The 20368-nt window shown below is 40.7% G+C and overlaps 1 protein-coding gene across 7 annotated transcripts in view; it reads right to left on the bottom strand.

Moving 5' to 3' along the window:
- si:ch73-103b11.2 (early endosome antigen 1) overlaps positions 1 to 20368 on the bottom strand; it is an 82238-nt gene that overhangs the window by 14272 nt on the left and 47598 nt on the right. For 2 of the 7 annotated variants that reach the window (XM_015963422.3, XM_015963424.3), the window contains exons 5-14: positions 19965 to 20049; positions 11959 to 12256; positions 11319 to 11853; positions 10083 to 10224; positions 9893 to 10009; positions 6642 to 6698; positions 6490 to 6558; positions 6313 to 6402; positions 4851 to 4960; positions 4667 to 4705 (exon numbers count right to left, since the gene is read on the bottom strand). In XM_015963422.3, the coding sequence (XP_015818908.1) occupies positions 4667 to 4705; positions 4851 to 4960; positions 6313 to 6402; positions 6490 to 6558; positions 6642 to 6698; positions 9893 to 10009; positions 10083 to 10224; positions 11319 to 11853; positions 11959 to 12256; positions 19965 to 20049 (1542 nt within the window). Of the gene's footprint in view, positions 1 to 4666; positions 4706 to 4850; positions 4961 to 6312; positions 6403 to 6489; positions 6559 to 6641; positions 6699 to 7023; positions 7279 to 9892; positions 10010 to 10082; positions 10225 to 11318; positions 11854 to 11958; positions 12257 to 14050; positions 14105 to 19964; positions 20050 to 20368 lie in introns of those variants that run through there. The other 5 variants (XM_015963423.3, XM_015963427.3, XM_015963426.3 and 2 more) reach the window with 5 other exon arrangements.

The raw sequence follows: 20368 nt of genomic DNA, 5'->3' as shown, positions 1-20368 counted from the left end.
GAATCAACTAATTAACTCTAAACACCTGCAAAAGATTCCTGAGGCTTTTAAAAACTCCCAGCCTGGTTCATTACTCAAAACCGCAATCATGGGCAAGACTGCCGACCTGACTGCTGTCCAGAAGGCCATCATTGACACCCTCGAGCAGGAGGGTAAGACACAGAAAGAAATTTCTGGACGAATAGGCCATTCCCAGAGTGCTGTATCAAGGCACCTCAGTGGGAAGTCTGTGGGAAGGAAAAAGTGTGGCAGAAAACACCGCACAACGAGAAGAGGTGACCGGACCCTGAGGAAGGTTGTGGAGAAGGACCGATTCCAGACCTTGGGGGACCTGCGGAAGCAGTGGACTGAACCTGGAGTAGAAACATCCAGAGCCAACGTGTACAGGCGTGTGCAGGAAATGGCTACAGGTGCCGCATTCCTCAGGTCAAGCCACTTTTGAACCAGAAACAGCAGCAGAAGCGCCTGACCTGGGCTACAGAGAAGCAGCACTGGACCGTTGCTCAGTGGTCCAAAGTACTTTTTCGGATGAAAGCAAATTTTGCATGTCATTTGGAAATCAAGGTGCCAGAGTCTGGAGGAAGACTGGGCAGAGGGAAACGCCACAATGTCTGAAGTTCAGTGTCAAGTCCCCACAGTCAGTGATGGTCTGGGTGGTCTGGGGTGCCATGTCAGCTGCTGGTGTTGGTCCACTGTATTTTATCAAGGGCAGGGTCAATGCAGCTAGCTATCAGGAGATTTTGGAGCACTTCATGCTTCCATCTGCTGAAAAGCTTTATGGAGATGAAGGTTTCATTTTTCACCACGACCTGGCACCTGCTCACAGTGCCAAAACCACTATGTTTACTGACCATGGTATTACTGTGCTCATTGACCTGCCAACTCTCCTGACCTGAACCCCATAGAGAATCTGTGGGATATTGTGAAGAAAAAGTTGACAGACGCAAGACCCAACACTCTGGATGAGCTTAAGGCCGCTATCGAAGCATCCTGGGCCTCCATAACACCTGAGCAGTGCCACAGGCCGATTGCCTCCATGCCACGCCGCATTGAAGCAGTCATTTCTGCAAAAGGATTCCCGACCAAGTATTGAGTGCATAACTGAACATAATTATTTGAAGGTTGACTTTTTTGTATTAAAAACACTTTTATTTTATTGGTCGGATGAAATATGCTAATTTTTTGAGATAGGAATTTTGGGTTTTCATGAGCTGTATGCCAAAATCATCAATATTAGAAACATTAAAAAGCTTGAACTACTTCAGTTGTGTGTGATGAATCTAATATATATGAAAGTCTAATGTTTACCAGTACATTACAGACAATAATGAACTTTATCACAATGTGAAAATTTTTTGAGAAGGACCTGTACATGTTTACAGACATCCATATAATAAAAAATAGAAATTTGGAGATTCTGTGACCTGCAGATACCCTGATAAAAAACAAAAAACATACAGTAATAAACTAGTCAAAGCATTAAAGCTTAAACATTCACAGGGCAGACAGTGAGACTGTAAGCAGCTTTTAGGATCAGAGATACGCTTCCCCGCAGGTTTTAGCTTTTATGTGAGAGCACTTTTTAACAAAATACTTCGTTTACAGCAGTGGTTCTTAACCTGGGTTCGATCGAACCCTAGGGGTTCGGTGAGTCGGTCTCAGGGGTTCGGTGGAGCCTCTGCCGCAGAGGTCCACCCCTCAGTCTAGTCTGCAGTTAGTGGGCACAGTCATTGAATGCGTCCTGCTCGGAGATTTCCTACCGGTCCGCTTTGAGGTCGCTGGTTTATGCAGCAGAGTGCGACCTCTGTATATGGGCTGTATATGTGTCTGAGTGAGACTCCCTACAGGTCCACTTTGAGAGCGCTGGATAAGCAGCAGAGTGAGACCTCCTTCTCAGTCGGGACCAGCGGTGTGCGTCAGTGACGTTGGGTTAGCGTGACGCCGACCCCACGTCCACCTCCAACCGCCAAAACGTGTGACTGTCGGTTTGTCGTGTGATTTCTTACGGAATATTTTAATCCATGCTAACTATGTCGGGCAAAAAAAGAAAGTGGTCGGACGAATATGTAAAACATGGATTTACATGTATCACGGAACGTGACGGGAGTCAGCGTCCCATCTGCATGATTTGCAATGCCAAGTTGAGCAACTCTAGTCTCGCACCTGCAAAACTGAAGGAACACTTCTTGAAGCTGCATGGAGATGGGGAATACAAGAACACAACGCTTGCTGAATTCAAGGTGAAGAGAGCCAGATTCGACGAAAAGGCCACTCTGCCTGCTCTTGGATTCGTACCCATCAACAAACCGATCCTCACAGCATCGTATGAAGTTGCTTATCTGATCGCAAAGCAGGGCAAACCGCACACCATTGGCGAAACACTCGTAAAACCAGCTGCGTTAAAGATGGCGAATCTGATACTCGGAACAGCGGCTGAAGGTAAATTATCCCAAATTCCTCTTTCAAATGACACCATCAGCGACAGAATAGAGTGCATGAGTAAAGACATCTTGGCTCAAGTAGTCGCGGATCTGATTTCAAGCCCGGCAAAATTCAGCCTTCAACTCGACGAGACCACCGACGTTTCCAATCTAAGCCAGCTTGCCGTTTTTGTGCGCTATGTGAAAGACGACATGATAAAAGAAGAGTTTTTATTTTGTAAGCCTCTTACAACAACAACTAAGGCAGCTGATGTGAAGAAGCTTGTGGATGACTTCTTCAGAGACAACAACCTTTCATGGGATATGGTTTCTGCAGTTTGTACGGACGGAGCTCCAGTGATGCTGGGAAGACAGTCTGGTTTTGGCGCGCTAGTAAAAGCCGACACACCGCACATCATTGTTACACATTGCATTCTGCACAGGCATGCGTTGGCAACAAAAACCTTGCCGCCCAAAATGGCAGAAGTATTAAAAATTGTAGTGGAATGTGTGAACTATGTGCGCAATAGTGCTCTGAGGCACAGCATCTTCAGTGAGCTGTGTAAAGAAATGGGCTCTGAATTCGAGGTACTTCTTTACCATTCGAATGTTCGGTGGTTATCCCGGGGACAGGTGCTGAATCGTGTTTTTGCCATGCGTGTGGAATTAGCCCAGTTTTTGCAAGAGCACCAACATTGTCATGCAGATTGCTTCAAAGATTCTGAGTTCATTCTCATTTTAGCATACATGGCTGATATATTCGCAGCTCTCAATCATCTAAATCAGCAGATGCAGGGTGGTGGAGTTAACATAATGGAAGCAGAAGAAAACCTGAAGGCTTTTCAAAAAAAGTTACCGTTATGGAAACGACGAGCAGAGAACAACAACTTCGCAAACTTCCCCCTTCTGGACGACTGTGTAAGTAAGATCGAAGATGTGTGTGGACTTGGAGACATATCTGTACCCATGGAACTGAAGCAAACAATTGCCACACACTTAGATGAGCTTGCAAAGTCTCTCGATGGATACTTCCCAACAAGAGCATCATATCCAGCATGGGTGAGACAGCCGTTCATGTTTGCTATTGAGACAGCAGATGTCAATGATGAATACCTCGACGAAATCATTGAACTTCAGCAGAGCCAGGTTCAACAGCAACTCTTCGGAACAACAACGCTCTCAACGTTTTGGTGTCAACAAATGGAAAAGTATCCAGTTATTGCTAAGAAGGCCCTGGATTTTTTTGTACCATTTGTTACAACATATCTTTGCGAGCAATCGTTTTCGAGGATGCTGGACATAAAAACTAAGAAAAGGAACAGACTTTGCTGTGAAAATGACATGAGACTGGCACTTTCCAAGGTGAAGCCACGCATATCTGAACTGGTCTCTCAAAGGCAACAGCAGAAGTCACACTGAGGTAAGTTGTTTTGAGTTCATGCACTGTGTTGGTTTTGTTATTTGAACAAGGTGATATTAATGCACAATTCATTTCGTAAACCAGTAAAAAAAATCATATTTTATTTTTTACTAAAGAAGGGTTCGGTGAATGAGCATATGAAACTGGTGGGGTTCGGTGCCTCCAACAAGGTTAAGAACCACTGGTTTACAGTAATCTGCTTACTGATGTGTTCTGACGCTCGTAGTGTTGGAGTGCAACGGAAGGATGGAATAATCCATGTGCACATTGTGTGAAGGTGTGATAAGCAGTGACACAGGTGAGAAGGAGTAAGGTCAGTGCTGAAGAGTGAAAGGGGGAAGACGGGTATCAGGTGTCTGCAGCAATACCTCGAATAGAGCTGCCTTAGTGACAAACTGACAAGAGAGAGAGAATCAATAATTCGGGTGTGGAAATGTGATCATTTGTAATGTGCCTTCTGAAAAGCAATTCTAGGATTTCAAATTAAAACATGAAAAACGAATAAAGCACATGACAAAACAAACATTCGAGCCCAACTGTTTCCTCTAGAGAACAAATTCTGTTAGTCAAGCTAAGATTGTTTAGCTGTTCTGTAAACATTTCCAGAGCTTCCAGAGTTGACAGCCACATTACGAAGATGATTAGCATCAGTGGCGGGCGTTGGACAGAATATTCTAGATGCTGGCACGTGCCTCTACAGTGATATAACAGACAGGGACACATTACTCAATCACACGACATATGGCTGGATGACAAATACGCCGAGGCTGAGCAATTACATCACTGTTTGAGGAGGGTGAGAATTTTAACACACAAGCACTCCAACCTGGGCTTCAGAACAGACAGTTTCAGAGAGATGTTTTTCCTGGAAGCAGGTTGAAAATACCAGTTGATGGGGAGAAGGAAGGAGGAAGGAGAGGGTGAGGAAGAGGAGACAAGAATTCAGATAAAGTGAGAAAAGCATCTGGTATATGTGCCAGTGGTTGGTGTTAATCGTGGCTGAGCGTTACCGGGTGACATCGGGGGCAACAGTGGGTCGCACATTCTTCATGATGGCCTGAATCCAGTTGCGACGGATTCCAGAGGTCATGGCTGACAGGGTGCATGCTCCATCTTTACACTGAAACCATCAGACAGATTTCTTTTAAATGACTGACAGGCTCATTAAAGTAACATTGACAGGACCCAAGATTTCATTTTGTAACAGTTTTTTCTGTTTTTCATTATTAAACATTTATTTGTTTAAATTGCTAGAACATTGACACCAAAACCAGCTTCCTTTGAATGGTGAAGCACCTAATATTAAACAGATATCATGTCTTTAACCCACATACACCGAGCACCAGAACATCCCAACACTGATGTGGGGGTTGTCTGTGGATGCAACTGCTCCAGTCTGTAGCATCATTTAGATGGACTCAGTGTAAATGTAAGACTGCTGCAGATGTAAATGTATCCCTTTACATTCCTAAAAACCTCACCCTTAAAAATATTTATCTTATTGTATAGAAAGAAAGAAAGAAAACCATTTTTTCTATAGCGCCTCTCAAGATAAAAATCACGAGGCGCTTCGCAAAAACAAAAAACTTAAAATATAAAAAAAGATTTCAAAAAATGACCAAAAACGCGTTTAAAACAATCAAAATAGACAATTGTGATTTGAATATGCAAAGAAAGAGAGAGAGCATATTATAATAGATGTAAATGGTTTTAGAAATAATTTCTACACCAAGCTACAGTGCAGGTATCTTACTGCTTTTCCTGTTAATCCAACTGACTCAAATCACAACCCAAGAGAACAGAGAATCCTGCAAAAAATGCATAAAAATTATTGTTTCAACACAGGAGTCAAGGGTTTAAAACCAGTCTAATGAAAGGAGCCCAGTCCAGCCTGAGAGGGGTGCACAGATATAAATACAAGTTATTCATTTGGACACCAAGCACATGTTGTTCTTAGCCAAAGCAACAACTATCCTTTTCACCACTATTTCTGACATCCTTCTGATGATAGCAGTGGAAGTAATGTAAACAAATGAAAGGACCCTGCAGCCACTAGTCATTGTTTCCGTCCAACAGGATTGAAATGTTGGGCTAAAATATTCACACACACTTATGACAAACCCTTGTGTTTACATCTGAGTCTCAGGGTGAAACTTTAGACAAAGGGCAGGTTTTAATATGAGGGGTAAGGTAAATGCATCGTGCAGGATGAAGGACACGCTGGTTCAGTAGGACAAGAGGGACTGGCAACAGCTGGAGCAGATTTAGACCAGTATGATGTCAGTCTCTCAGAAGGATGGCAAGTCAAATGACATCTTATTTTGGACAAAGAAACAACAACTGATACTTAAAGTTGCATCACATGTTGTTTAAGGCTGTTTATAAGCAGAAAGAAGTCAGAAAATGTGAGTAAGTCTCACATTGACTGGTGATAAAAGACGGAACCATAAACGAAAACAAATCAACACTCACAAGGATTTGGAAACCATAATTCCTCTGAACTGGAATCTCTTTGACATCATAACATGTGGAAAGATCAATCTCACCATCCAGTTGTGAGGCCTGACACAATAATAAAAAAAAGGCAAATATTAATTTCTTTATGACTTTCAAGTGATTTAAATGAAGTATCAGACTGAAAGGCCTTACCTCCTCAGCTATTGAGTCTTTGTAATACCTCAAACTCTGGTCTGTCAGAACAAACCAGTGTTTCTTCCACTGAGAGTGTAAAAAGGTTAATAATTAAACTGAATTCATTCATGTAATATGCAGCAGTAGCAGACAGCAATTCAATTAATTACCATTTCATCATCATAAAGCTTTGTCATCCATCCTTTCTTGAAGTTCAGCAGATCTGGCTGGAATTAAAACACAAAGGGACAAAAGCAAACACATGGTGTTGAGTTATTTCTTTGATTTTGTTGAAGCCATCACAGGGTGCATTTCTTATGATCTGATGCAATCAGAAAGTCTATGACATCTCACCAAAGACTGCATTTATGTGCATTTGTTTATTTGCAAGAGAGCAAAGCTAAAGATTAGATGTTTTGGCCACAGAGACGGACTGGCGGGAGCTAGACTCTCCCTGTGAAACACAAACTGCTGTACATTGAAACCAGTCTGTTTATAGACTCCACAGTAAAGCGTTCATCTAAAAACTGGCTTCTGATCACTCAACATTACCTTGTTTTTGCCGAGCTTCATCCGGTGCTGTGTCACCGTCTCGCAGAGAGTCATTCTGATTTCTAACTGCCTTTAATTCATGTGTTGACAATCCGGTTTGTTCCGTCTATCCTTGGGATACGCGCTTAACTCTGGTTGCTCCTGTGCGGGTTATTTATAATCATCAGAAGCTGTGGCGGCAGTGGTGTGTGTAGACGTGTGCATGTTGGTGTCTGAGTGGGTGGGGGTTTGGCAGCTGCAGCTTGGACAGACAGGCCAGCCACACACCGACTGGATTACCCTGCTGCAGACCACAGAGCAGACTAGCAGGAGTCAGACCTCAAAAGATACCAAAGCAGCCTCAATCAGCTTCAAGGACACGGACTGCAAATCCTGCTTGCAAAAAATAATAATAATAAAAATAAAAGAATAAGTATTCCAATTGGGAAAATGAGTGTGAACTCAAATTGTCAACTCAAACTAAAATTATTTCTGATGTGCACAAAAAGCCAAAACTAACCAGATACATTCAGCTGAAAAGTTATTTAGTGACGGAGCCTTTTGTTTTGTTTTGGTTATTGTTGGTGAAATTTTGAGTGGGCTATTTGACAATGAAAGTTTTATGTTAGCAAAATGCATATAGAGAGTATGGGAACGTAGTCTAATAGTTCTTTATCATACTATGTAAAATAATGTTTTTGTAAATGTATGGTTTGTTAAATAGTGTCTTATAAGCCCACATAGGCTGGGCACGTGTTGTCCATGACACCTAAATAAAACATTCATTCTTTCATTGAGTCATTTACATATAATTTAAATCCAACATTACTGTTATTACTTTATTCTACATACAGTTCCCTGTAAAATGCACCACACCGACTATCTGAGATGATGTTAAACACCACACTGACAGCTGGACACAAGAACCACCATAGAAATGGGAAGTTGTTTTGTATTTACAACATGCAAGAATGAAATTATAGATTACTAATTCATCTGTACAGATGACTGGGTTAACAAAAATAGTAAAAGTGCTTCATTATTTCTTGACTGTCAAAAAAAGATGGATTGTAAATACAAAGAAGTAAAACAGTGTAATGTCCACAAATGGTTAGTTTTCACCTACAGATGACCTACAGGTCATCGGTCATCTACAGACCTAATTCAGTCAGGTGGATTTTATATTCTAGCTGCCAGCAAGCCACAAGATCCTGAACTGCTTGTTGACATCCTGTTCTTTCCAAGGTCCCTCACAGAGCAACCTTTTATCTAAACTCCTCGCTTCAAAGAAGAAAGAAGATTTTAAAATTAAATATGAACTTCTAAAACTTCAGCCAGATAATCATTAAATAAACGTTTGTTTATTGCTACGTATAATAATTATAAATAATGAAATGTTTCATTAATCTGTGCTCAATGATTGTTTCAGCATGTTTACTTGACAAGGTCATAACATTTGCCCTCACACAAGTACAAAGTAAGGTAAAGTTAAGTCCATGACACATAATTAACCCTTTACCCAGATCAGAGCCTCCGGATCAAAGAAGGCGTGTGTTTCTGAGATTCTTGGTAACATCCAAACTTGTCAACCTTTGGTTGGCTACACAATCATAACATGAGAACATTAAAACCAGATCACGCTGGTGATTCTTTAGTTCTAGAGGAGCTTCAGACCGGCCACCTGAAGTACACCTCTTTAACCCACCAAAGATTTTGACACGTCGTCAAAATCTTTTCGCACCTGCAAAGCTGATACAACAAAATAGTTCCTGCAGAACAAGCTGATATTGTTTAGACTCCTTAAAAGTCCCAGACGCTCGGTTCCATCCGTCTGTCGTGACCCGAGACATCTATGGACTGAAAGGATCGGTACCACGGTATTCTACAGCCCTCCGGTGCCAGCGGTCATCCGACCTCTCTGACTTTTGGATCCACCAAGAGGGTCTCTGAAAACGGGTAATGTAGACACACAGATAGCGTCTGATGTGGGTTTTTGATAACAATCAACCTCATAGCTCAACACAAACCAAACTCTTTTACATCCAGAATGCAGCTCTCCAAGATACGGAAGTTCTGACCAACATCGCATTCACACATAGGTTCCAGACATCACCTTTAGTTCCATCCACTCACAGTAAATAATAGTTAACCAATTTGTCAAGTTTTAATGGTTTGTAAAATAAATTCTTACTTTTGTAAACCTGAATGTTTTCTGAATCAAAACAACGTGTGTACAATCCCCTAATAAATAAAGAATCCTAGCATCTTCTGATTAAACACAATAAAGACCAGGCAGGGTGATATTCTATATTTAGATAGAGTATCACATGGTCACAAGTAGAGTTAATATATATTACCTAACCCTACAACAGAAAACTGCTGCAGCAACATTTACCATAACCATTTGCTAGCCGTCAACTCTAGAGGAAAGGATCAATCCACTTTTAGACTGCTTTGCTTGGTAGATGATGCAGTGAAATCCCCCTCCATCTGATGGAGACACGTTCCCACATGCAACAAATGGATCAGCTACTAAAGTTGCAGTCTGGTGTGTGAAACCAACTTAGCTGACTTGTAGCTAAACAGAGTCCCAGCTTACTACAGAAAAATAGGTTGTTGTTTTTCAAATAGTGTTACAAGCTTGCATCAAGCAGAGCAGCTGTCATTTTTCAAAGGTTGAGAAAATTTTTAACTAATGACTCTGGAGACTACATGGTTTAAAAAAATCACTTATAAAGATTTTTGTCAGGCTTCTGAAGTCCTTTTGAGAAAGGAAGAAATAAATAGATGGTGTTTATATAAAAATCTCTGCAAATGGCCTCCGTCTCCACCAAGTGCCGTAGCCTGATGCTCTGTTGAATGCAGGTGAGATTGTGTTCTTCACACTCACAGTCATGGACGACTCTGTGACTCTGCGATCCAGTGACTTGGCTCTTCTTAAATTGTTGAAATTGGAGTTGGAAACATCAGAGGCTAAGTAGTCCCTTCCTGTATCCAGTGACATCTCCTATAATTAAAAAAAGATCATTAGTTTAGATAAAACCCAGTCAATGGATATCATGTCATTAGGAACAACGCACGTGTTTGCTTTCTAGGTAGCGTCGCTCGCTCCGGCCCTGTCTTTGAATCCCTGTAGAGTTGACATCAGGATCCAGAGAGCTGCTGGTTTCCATATGCTCGGTCTTCTGACCATCTTCAAACCGACCTATGATTTGAGATCGCCTAAAGAACACAAAAATATCGATTTTAAAGACACATTGACTGAAACAAACAAAAAAGAAAAACGTCAGGTATTCCTAAAGATTACACAAAGATGCAAAACAACACTCAAATGTTGGCAGAATGAGGTAGTACAGACCAGTACGTGCATGACAAAAGATGATTTATGTCCAAATTCAGTCTCAACAGGTGAGAGAGGGTTCAGCTTACTAAGAGCAGAAGTTTTACACAATCCTCTAGGCCTTCGCAAAGTGAAAACATGAGACAGAGAAGAAGGGAAGAGCCCAAAGAGAACAGCAGTGATAAACTGATTAATCAAGGATGATAGAATGAGAGGAAACACTGGCTGAAAGTTAAATGACTAAAACGGAGGATTAAATACACTGCAGACACAGCAAGAGTCGACATTACCTTAAGGCACTGCACTTGCTCAAGTGTATAAGTTAGAAAATGAATAACTTAGGTCAAAGAGATGAAAGTCCATGTACAATCAACCATTTGTAATCCCAAATATTCTTACTAAATAATTTAAATATAATTTCATTCTGAATCAGTGCATTTGTGCTCCCAGGTGGTGCAGAGATGAAATGACAGAAAGCAGGAGTCAGCGATGACCAGCAGGGAACAGCTTTGGAACAGGGGTGGAGGGGTTGGCTGAGCGTTAGCTCTGAGAAGCTCTGTTCAGAAGCCCCTGGAAAAGATTGAAACAATAAAAGAAAGTAGCAAAGCAGCAATAGCACAAGGCAAAAAGCCCTAGAATATAAAACACACTAAACCCACTTCCCCCAAATTATTTACATCAAATGTCTAAACTAGGACAGGAAGCAGTAGCAAAAGATGCTCAAGACAGGAGTGACTTAGAGACAGTGGCCACAAGGTGGTGCTAAATAACTAAGTGAATGTTTCAAGCAATGCATGAGCTAGACATAATTATTATCAGTGTACCATCTAATGATTCACAGATTGGCAGAATGGTAAAAACTAGCAGCTCAGTAATTATAATCACACACAAAGCTAACATTTCTGTAAAGATGCGAGTTCAGCAGTGATTTATCAGACTGAAAATGTAGAAAAGAGTTGATGTTACTCGTTCTTACCTGCGTGGTTCCCCAAACAGGCGAGCCACCTCCTCCCTCCCTGGACTTCTCGTCCGTGCCCTCAGCTCCTGGCGCTTTTTCTCTGAGCGGAAGGCCTCGTGGTAACTCAGAATGCGAGCCCGAGGCACATCTGACAGTGCTGAGTACTCCCTGCCGGAGCGTCCCGCTCTGCTTCCTCCACTAGTGACACTACGAGTACTCCCTTCACCACTGTGCCCCTCCCAGGTGAGAGTAGCTCTGCTGGGTTCAGAGTCCAGCGAGCTCTGAGAGGAGCTGAGGGTGGAGTAGCTCGGGGATACAAGTGCATTTGGAGAGGGAAAAGGATCTTGGGGAGGTTGATGAGGGTTGATTTCTGAGTTGTACCTGGAACTATGAGCTCCTAAAGAAGAGGCGGATGCTGAAGAGGACAAGGGCAGACTCTGGGGTGGCTGGGAGTGATGTACAGATTGTGGAGATGGTTCTGACTTGGTCTTCTCCAGCGAAAAGTAACCACTCTCCACTCGTACCTTTCGACCAGTGCTCACAGTGCTGCTGTCTGAAATATAGTCATAGCAGCACTGATATGAATCATTCTGTCTAGAAAAAAGCTCACAAATGAAGTTTCTTTAAACCTTTACCAAAAACCAACTGTATTTCTCACCATCGTGACTGGTAACACTGGAGTCTGTCTGGCTCTGGCTCAGTTGGCTGAGACAGGAGGCACTGCGGCTGCAGGGGATGGTTGTCCTCCTCCAGCAGCTCTCCTCCTGCCACAGAGTTGCACGGCTCATTGGGACCCGCTCAGCACTGGCAATACTGCTCTGAAGGCAGGGGATGCTGCCTCCACTGCTGCTGCTGGTCACCGTCACCTTGGCTGGCCCCGGCTCCTGGGTGATGATTAGAGGGAGGAGTGGATGGGGAGGGTGAAGGACATAATGGGAGGTAAGGAACCAGAGAGACTATAAAAGGAATGTGGGAAGGAAATACCGAAAGTAAGTAAAGGTTTAAATTAACGGTGGGACTTGATAAAAAATATAATCAAATTAATTAAAGGCTTTGTATTAATTCATCTTAATTCATTTCAATAGTTTAAGACAATTTTCGTGCAAGCAAATTTTAAAATAAAAAAATAATGTTAGTAAGGCCCTGATGACATACCCACACTATATAGGTGTAGTGTGGAGTTCAGAGGAAGTTCTGCTGAGGGTTACAAGATGAATGCTGCATGTATGCTTGTCCCTCCTGCTGTAATTAAGTTCCCATGGATAAAGGTACTGCCTGCTTTCTACAAACTAAGAAACATAATGGTTAAAAGTAGATTTTTTTTCTTCCTTTAATTTTTTTACGAGTGATTTGCCATGATTCAATGAAACAGAAGTTTTAGTTGTGTTTGGAGCACACAAAAAAAGTTTATATGGTGTTGTAGCCGAGACTCTGCTGTTTTGTTAGATGTGCAGCTTGATGGTATTTATTGATATATATACAGGGCATCGATTACGATGCTAAACCTTTCTGGCAACAAATGTGGGGGTGCTCTGACTCAAAAGGGTAAAGTTTTAACATGTTTTTTTTCCAATCAATTAATCAAAATTTACAAATTAAATTCCTACCCCTGGTTTAAATGTAAATATGAAAACATTTTAAAAGGTGTGGTTGACTGAAAAAATATTTTATAATTATTTCTGATTATAATCGGTCGCTCTGAGGTTATCATGCAGGCTGAACATGAAAACAGCCCTACACCTATCTCCTATGTCAGGGAAACACTGAAAGCCTGACAGATCTGCATCACACTGTCACTGAACAGTCATGGATTCACCATCCCGGCTCACAACGGGGAAGGCTAATGTTGGTCTAGCATACAGGAAACAGCAGAGAACATCTTGGTTAGTAGAAGCTAATGTTTATCATTAGCAACTCCACAAAACAGCAGAACTCCTCCAGGCTTGTGTTATTGGTGGAGATAAAACATCCATGTTGGAGAGCAAATGAAGTCAGTGGTAGAGCTGTGTTGCTGTTATCCAATCAGAGGTGAGATGCTCAAATATCAGGAAATGAGATTCCAAATCCTGCCAACATGTATATCATTATACAAGTCAGACCCACTAGAGACATCTGCAAATATATTTTATTAAACGAGTAAACCACACCTCTAAACATTTTCACTGCTGTGTAAGAATTTTAGTTTAGTTTACACAAGGAGTCATTTTTAAAGCAAGGTCAACTAATATATATATATATATATATATATATATATATATATATATATATATATATATATATATATAAACAATGTATTTTTTTAGACAGAAAGAGGAATTGTGGAAGGTGGTTAAGATCAACCCCTCGACAAAAACCCGAGTTCATTCATGGCAACGCACCAGTAACTGTCAGGAAAAATAGAGAAATAAAAAATGCAAACAATTTGCCCACATGTTAAATGGACAAGGCTTTAACAAATATCTGAATATAAAACAAAATTATAGTTGTTTAGAAACCCTAGATGAAAGAAACTGTTGATAACAAGAGACCAATAAGACCAAAGCGAAGCCAAAATAATCATTTTACCCAGCAATCACAATGATCTTGTAATAATTATGCTTCATTCAATACTAGAGAAGAAAGCAATCTTTATATTGTTTGTTCCACCCTTCACCTTATTGGGAGCACAATTATTATTACTAATAAGAAATAAAGGATCAAAGCAGCGGTTTGTTTTGAAGGGATGAAAAGTCTGGAGGAGCTGAACTCACGGAGTGTCCTTTCATGTCTTCGGTAGAGAAACACTGGCTTGGCGTTACTCCACTCTGCCAATCAAAACGCCTTTTGATGTTAGAGCTTGCTGAAAAATGTTGATTACAAAAACATAAAACCCCTGCCTCGATGTATTCAGCCAATTATTCTCACTTTCATGACTTTATTTTTGCCCTCCATAAAAAGTTGAAGAGGAATATATGAAATACTATTTAAGGTCTTATAACTAAAGTATGAGGCCAGTTTACTTTCTTTCTTTCTCCAAAGTCACATCAAGTATTGAGATTGAGGAGCATAATCTCTGATGCCAACATGTCTTTGGTAAAGTATAAAAACTGGGAGCTCTCAAGTAGTGCCGATAGCAAGGAAAAGGTACAGAACAACACATTAGTGGTACATCAGTAATTTACATCACAAAAACAAGAAAACAGCCCACCCCGAATTTAGAGTGGCAGGTTTGAGGCCCACTTAGTCACAGACGTTGTGTTCTTGGGCAAGACAATCCACCCACCTTGCCTGCTGGTGATGTCGGAGGGACTGGTGGTGCATCGGTGCAGCAGCCTCACTGCTGTCAGTGTGCCTCAGGGCCACTGTGGCTCAGATGTAGCTCATCACCACCAAAACGTGAACATGTGTGTGCATGGGTAAGTGACTTGGATGGCTGTAGAATTCTAGAAGGCGTTATATTAAATACAGCAGGCCATTTATCTGGGCTGTCAACTAAAATTCGAACTGGGCCAAAATAAAACACCGGGACGAAGTAGCAGGCCAAACTCAACATTTATTGAAAAATTGACGACAAATCTCCAGATATGTATTGTTGAACCTTTTCATTTGGAAACAAACTGATTTTTGCCTTTCCAGTTCCTGTTTTACTGTAGGCTAAATCCTTTTTCACAGGTCAATAAGAAAATCATAAAAAATAAAATAATTTCCTTGCAAATGTAAGCTATTAACAGTTATACTTTGGAGCAAAAAAGGTGTATAAAAAGCACAATTACTCAAGCTTTGTTTATTCCACTCTGATTTACCACGGGCCAAATTTGTTGGACACCTGTGATCTAGATGATATCAACCTAAATTATAGTCTTCTCATAAATACAGTGAGCTTATTTCAGCTTTGGTAAATTTTGAAAAGTCACTACTCCGTGTGCCCAAATCATTGATCAAATTCAAAAAACAAACAGCACGTCTACCCTAGAGATGAATAGTTACAGATAAAAATGTAAGTTAGCTGAGGTACAGCCATGTTTGTGTTTTCTAATGTTGATTAGCTGTGGCAGTCATTTTGAATGGGGCTGACAAAAGTTAATTAGTTGAACATGAACATCCAACGCTAACTTTCTGAGAGTTTCATTAAAAACCTGTTCGGCATCTTGAGATATTTTGCAAACACAACAGACAAATGAACACCCACACCCACACACAGGCAAAAACATTCCCCTGCCTTTTGGCTGGGACAATGACCAACAAGTTCTCAGAGCACTGATCTGGCCTTTTATGTCCCCATTACAGTTTTAAATGTGTGCTAATCTAGCTACTAATTCACTGTAAGAGTCTTTTAAATTTGCCATTGAGATAAACGAGGCAGGAACTGACACGACTCAGATGATAACCTATCATTAAAAACACAATTGACACCAAACACAGAATAGTCCATCACGTCTATACACAGGAAGAAGTTATGGGTGTAAAATAACAAAAAACAAGAACAATGGGGTCAAATGGCCCACAGTGAAGGTTGAAACTGTGTCACTATTATTTCTTTACAAATGAGCCTGTTTGTGCAAGCCAGCCAAGGTCAGTGTTATTCAGGGTGCCGTCATTAGAGAAACCAGACAACGAACCTTAGACAATGTTCTGTATGCTCACCAGAAATTTGGCTTGGCCTCAAATAGGAGGTAGGGGAAGGGGAAATGTGTTCCCTACAGTGGGTGGTCTGCATTATATTATATCATATGACTACATTTAGCAGTTAAACCACTTTTATGGTAATAGAGTCTCAATTTATTCCTTACAAGGGAGAAATCTAACTTTGGTGCTTGTGAGTTAAGAGTTCTGTCTCTTGTGTAGTTTGTGTGTCTGAATGATGCATTGCTCATGTATCAGGCTGTTGAATGTTACTGTAATGTAATTCTCTTTGGCACACATATTTTAAGGTTAGAAATGTACCCCCATTTTGCATTGTTAATCTAAAAGCTGACTTTTGTGTGGAGATTTGTCAGTTTTCCCCCAAATTACTTGTCAGGGTCAGTTCATAAGAAGCATAATTTGATGTTGGAGACCAAATCTTAAAGTCTGTTCTTACATGCTCCCCAACATACAGAAAATAACCCTAACTAGGGCTGCACGATATTAGGAGAACCTGTGATATTCGATAACAATGATTAATATTGCGATGACAATACTCCTTACGATAAATAAAAACTCAGGAACAAAGGTAATCAAAAACAAAATAAATAAAAAATTCTTAAAAATGAGAAAAGCTAAAGATGTGAGGACAGGGAAAAAGAAAAAGAAAAAGAAAAGGCAATCAGTGGATCCCGGGAAAAGCAGAATCAACAAAAAGAGCAGAGCAAAGCTAACTCAGGTGTTTGCTTACCATCAAAATTAAGTGCCGTCCGCCTTGGGGACGGGCATCTAACCTATGAGAACCCACCCATTTGGCCCAATGGGTGAAGAGTTCTATTTGATTTGTTAAAAAACATCATGCTTCCGTTTGATTGACAGAATGCATTATGTGTAGCAAACATTTGAGCTGACCATTCATTGCGATATTTACCTGTTCTTTGCGATATGCATATTGCACATGCTGATATCGTGAAAATGACATAATTACGATATATTGTGCAGCCCTAACCCTAACATGCAAAAAAATAAAAAATAAAAAATAAATAAACAACCCCAACCCTAACAAACAGTCAGAAAATACCCTTAACAGAAAATAGCCTAAACCCTAACAAACATACAGGTCTTTCTCAAAAAATAAGCATATTGTGATAAAGTTCAATATTGTCTGTAATGTACAGATAAACATTAGACTTTCATATATATTAGATTCATTACACACAACTGAAGTAGTTCAAGCCTTTTATTGTTTCTAATATTGATGACGTTGGCGTACAGCTCATGAAAACCCAAAATTCCTATCTCAAAAAATGTGCATATCATGAAAAGGTTCTCTAAATGAGCTATTAACCTAATCATCTGAATCAATTAATTAACTCTAAACACCTGCAAAAGATTCCTGAGGCTTTTAAAAACTCCCAGCCTGGTTCATTACTCAAAACCGCAATCATGGGTAAGACTGCCGACCTGACTGTTGTCCAGAAGGCCATCACTGACACCCTCAAGCAAGAGGGTAAGACACAGAAAGAAATTTCTGAACGAATAGGCCATTCCCAGAGTGCTGTATCAAGGCACCTCAGTGGAAAGTCTGTGGAAAGAAAAAGTGTGGCAGAAAACGCTGCACAACGAGAAGAGGTGACCGGACCCTGAGGAAGATTGTGGAGAAATACCGATTCCAGACCTTGGGGGACCTGCGGAAGCAGTGGACTGAGTCTGGAGTAGAAACATCCAGAGCCATCGTGTACAGGCGTGTGCAGGAAATGGGCTACAGGTGCCACATTCCCCTAGCCTGGCAAGCCAGACTAAATAAATGTATTATTTAGTCTGGCAATGCGCATGCTACTGGACAAGGAATGTGACATCCTCTTGTTTCACTCTGTTGCATCATCCCACTCACCAGGCATATAGAGTGCCCTGATTGGTCCACAAAGCGGATGAAGCTCTGTGATTTGTTCACTAAGCAGATAGAGCACTATGATTGGCCCACCATTATGGACCAATCACAGCTCTTAATGTGTTTGAAACCCCTCTAGAGAGCGGTGATTGGCCAGCCAGAATGCTGTTGGGGCTGCAGAGGTTCCAGTGGAGCATTCCTAGACCAAACTTTGCAAAGCAAGAATTTGGTCTAGTTCACTAGGCTAACATTCCCCAGGTCAAGCCACTTATGAACCAGAAACGGCAGCAGAAGTGCCTGACCTGGGCTACAGAGAAGCAGCACTGGACTTTTGCTCAGAGGCCCAAAGTACTTTTTTTGGATGAAAGCTAATTTTGCATGTCATTTGGAAATCAAGGTGCCAGAGTCTGGAGGAAGACTGGACAGAGGGAAATGCCAAAATGTCTGAAGTCCAGTGTCAAGTACCCACAGTCAGTGATGGTCTGGGTGGTCTGGGGTGCCATGTCAGCTGCTGGTGTTGGTCCACTGTATTTTATCAAGGGCAGGGTCAATGCAGCTAACTATCAGGAGATTTTGGAGCACTTCATGCTTCCATCTGCTGAAAAGCTTTATGGAGATGAAGATTTCATTTTTCACCATGACCTGGCACCTGCTCACAGTGCCAAAACCACTATGTTTACTGACCATGGTATTACTGTGCTCAATTGACCTGCCAACTCTCCTGACCTGAACCCCATAGAGAATCTGTGGGATATTGTGAAGAAAAAGTTGACAGACGCAAGACCCAACACTCTGGATGAGCTTAAGGCCGCTATCGAATCATCCTGGGCCTCCATAACACCTGAGCAGTGCCACAGGCCGATTGCCTCCATGCCACGCCGCATTGAAGCAGTCATTTCTGCAAAAGGATTCTCGACCAAGTATTGAGTGCATAACTGAACATAATTATTTGAAGGTTGACTTTTTTGTATTAAAAACACTTTTATTTTATTGGTCGGATGAAAAATGCTAATTTTTTGAGATAGGAATTTTGGGTTTGCATGAGCTGTACGCCAAAATCATCAATATTAGAAACATTAAAAGGCTTGAACTACTTCAGTTGTGTGTGATGAATCTAATATATATGACAGTCTAATGTTTATCGGTACATTACAGACAATAATGAACTTTATCACAATGTGCACATTTTTTGAGAAGGACCTGTACAGGAAATAAGTGTTGATAAAACTGTTGGTAGTATGACGATAAAACAAAGTACAGAAAATATTTGTTTTGTTGATATTCAATACTAGGGCTTTATGAAATCCATTATACTTTTTTCCTAAGATATGCTTTTATTTTTCTGCATGCTGCTATTCCATTCCAAATATATTTATTATTCTAAAAATGTGTAATTATATAAGAATTGCATAAGAATTTAACAACTTTGTAGCCTTTGAATTCAAATTGTACCTTTCCCAAGTTTAACAAAGTCCTGGGGTTCAGCAGAGCATGAGTGCTTTTGCAAGAGCTACAAAAGTTCGTACTCATCTGTCACTTACTGGTCTGAGCAAAATTAGGTGTCACTGTATTTTTTAGTCATTAGGAACAACAAAAGATGAGGTGGGATGAGGTCACAGAGACGAGTGGGACAGGGAACGTGGTGGACGGTGTTTATGCTAAGAGTTCAAAAAAGTTCACAGACACCAGACTTGAAAACGCAGTCAAAACACAGACTAAACGAGTGATGATGATGATGACAAATATTAAGGTTTATGGAAGCATAATATGATGAAGGGATTAGAGACTGGAACAGGTGAATTAACCAGTTGGTTGGCCAGTGTTCCCTTCTGTGGTGCAAGTTTCAATGCATTACTTTTAACAAAATCAAGTCTACAATAAAGATCAGTCTGTAGCGTAAATGCAGAACAAGAAAATGTATTTGAGAAAAATGCTAATAAACATTTATTTGAACCTATATAAAATCAGTGTTAGTCCAAACACACACTGCTGTGTTAACTGTTGTTTCTGTCGAAGGTTACCGAGTGGAACAAAAAGAATCTGAAAATCTTCCTAAAACAAAGAAAGAGCTCTATAAGCAGAGCCTTCAGCCAAGTTTGGCTGTTCATTACTTTTCCTTGTTTTGGGAGAGAAGAAATAAAATGTCATTGTGGAAAAGATGAGTGAATTACCTGGTGAGAGGGAGGATCAACTTTACGTTTTTTCTTCTGGTTCTGCTTGTTGGTCCTGGGGTACACAGACAGAACTTCCTGCCACCTGTGTGTTACAAAGTAGACTCTGTTATCTGAACTCCCAAAAATAATAAAACCAACTTGGTACTCAGAATGGATTTATACACATGGTTGTCCAAAGACTAAAATCAAACCATAAATGCCTGCTGATAAAATGCACAATGTTAATGCACAAATATTGAATGTTAATACCATAAAAGAATACTTATCTAAGAATTTACTTACTAACGTTAAATAATTCTTTTAGACACTCGTAGACAAAAGCACTAAAATAAACAAGTGACTGTGGAACAAAGCACTGATCAAACATGCTTTTGTTCGACACACCCACCCAGCAAAGAGCT

The sequence above is a fragment of the Nothobranchius furzeri genome, chromosome 16 (assembly GCF_043380555.1).
Source record: "Nothobranchius furzeri strain GRZ-AD chromosome 16, NfurGRZ-RIMD1, whole genome shotgun sequence".
Classification (NCBI taxonomy): domain Eukaryota; kingdom Metazoa; phylum Chordata; class Actinopteri; order Cyprinodontiformes; family Nothobranchiidae; genus Nothobranchius; species Nothobranchius furzeri.
This window is presented reverse-complemented; position numbering and strand designations above follow the sequence as displayed.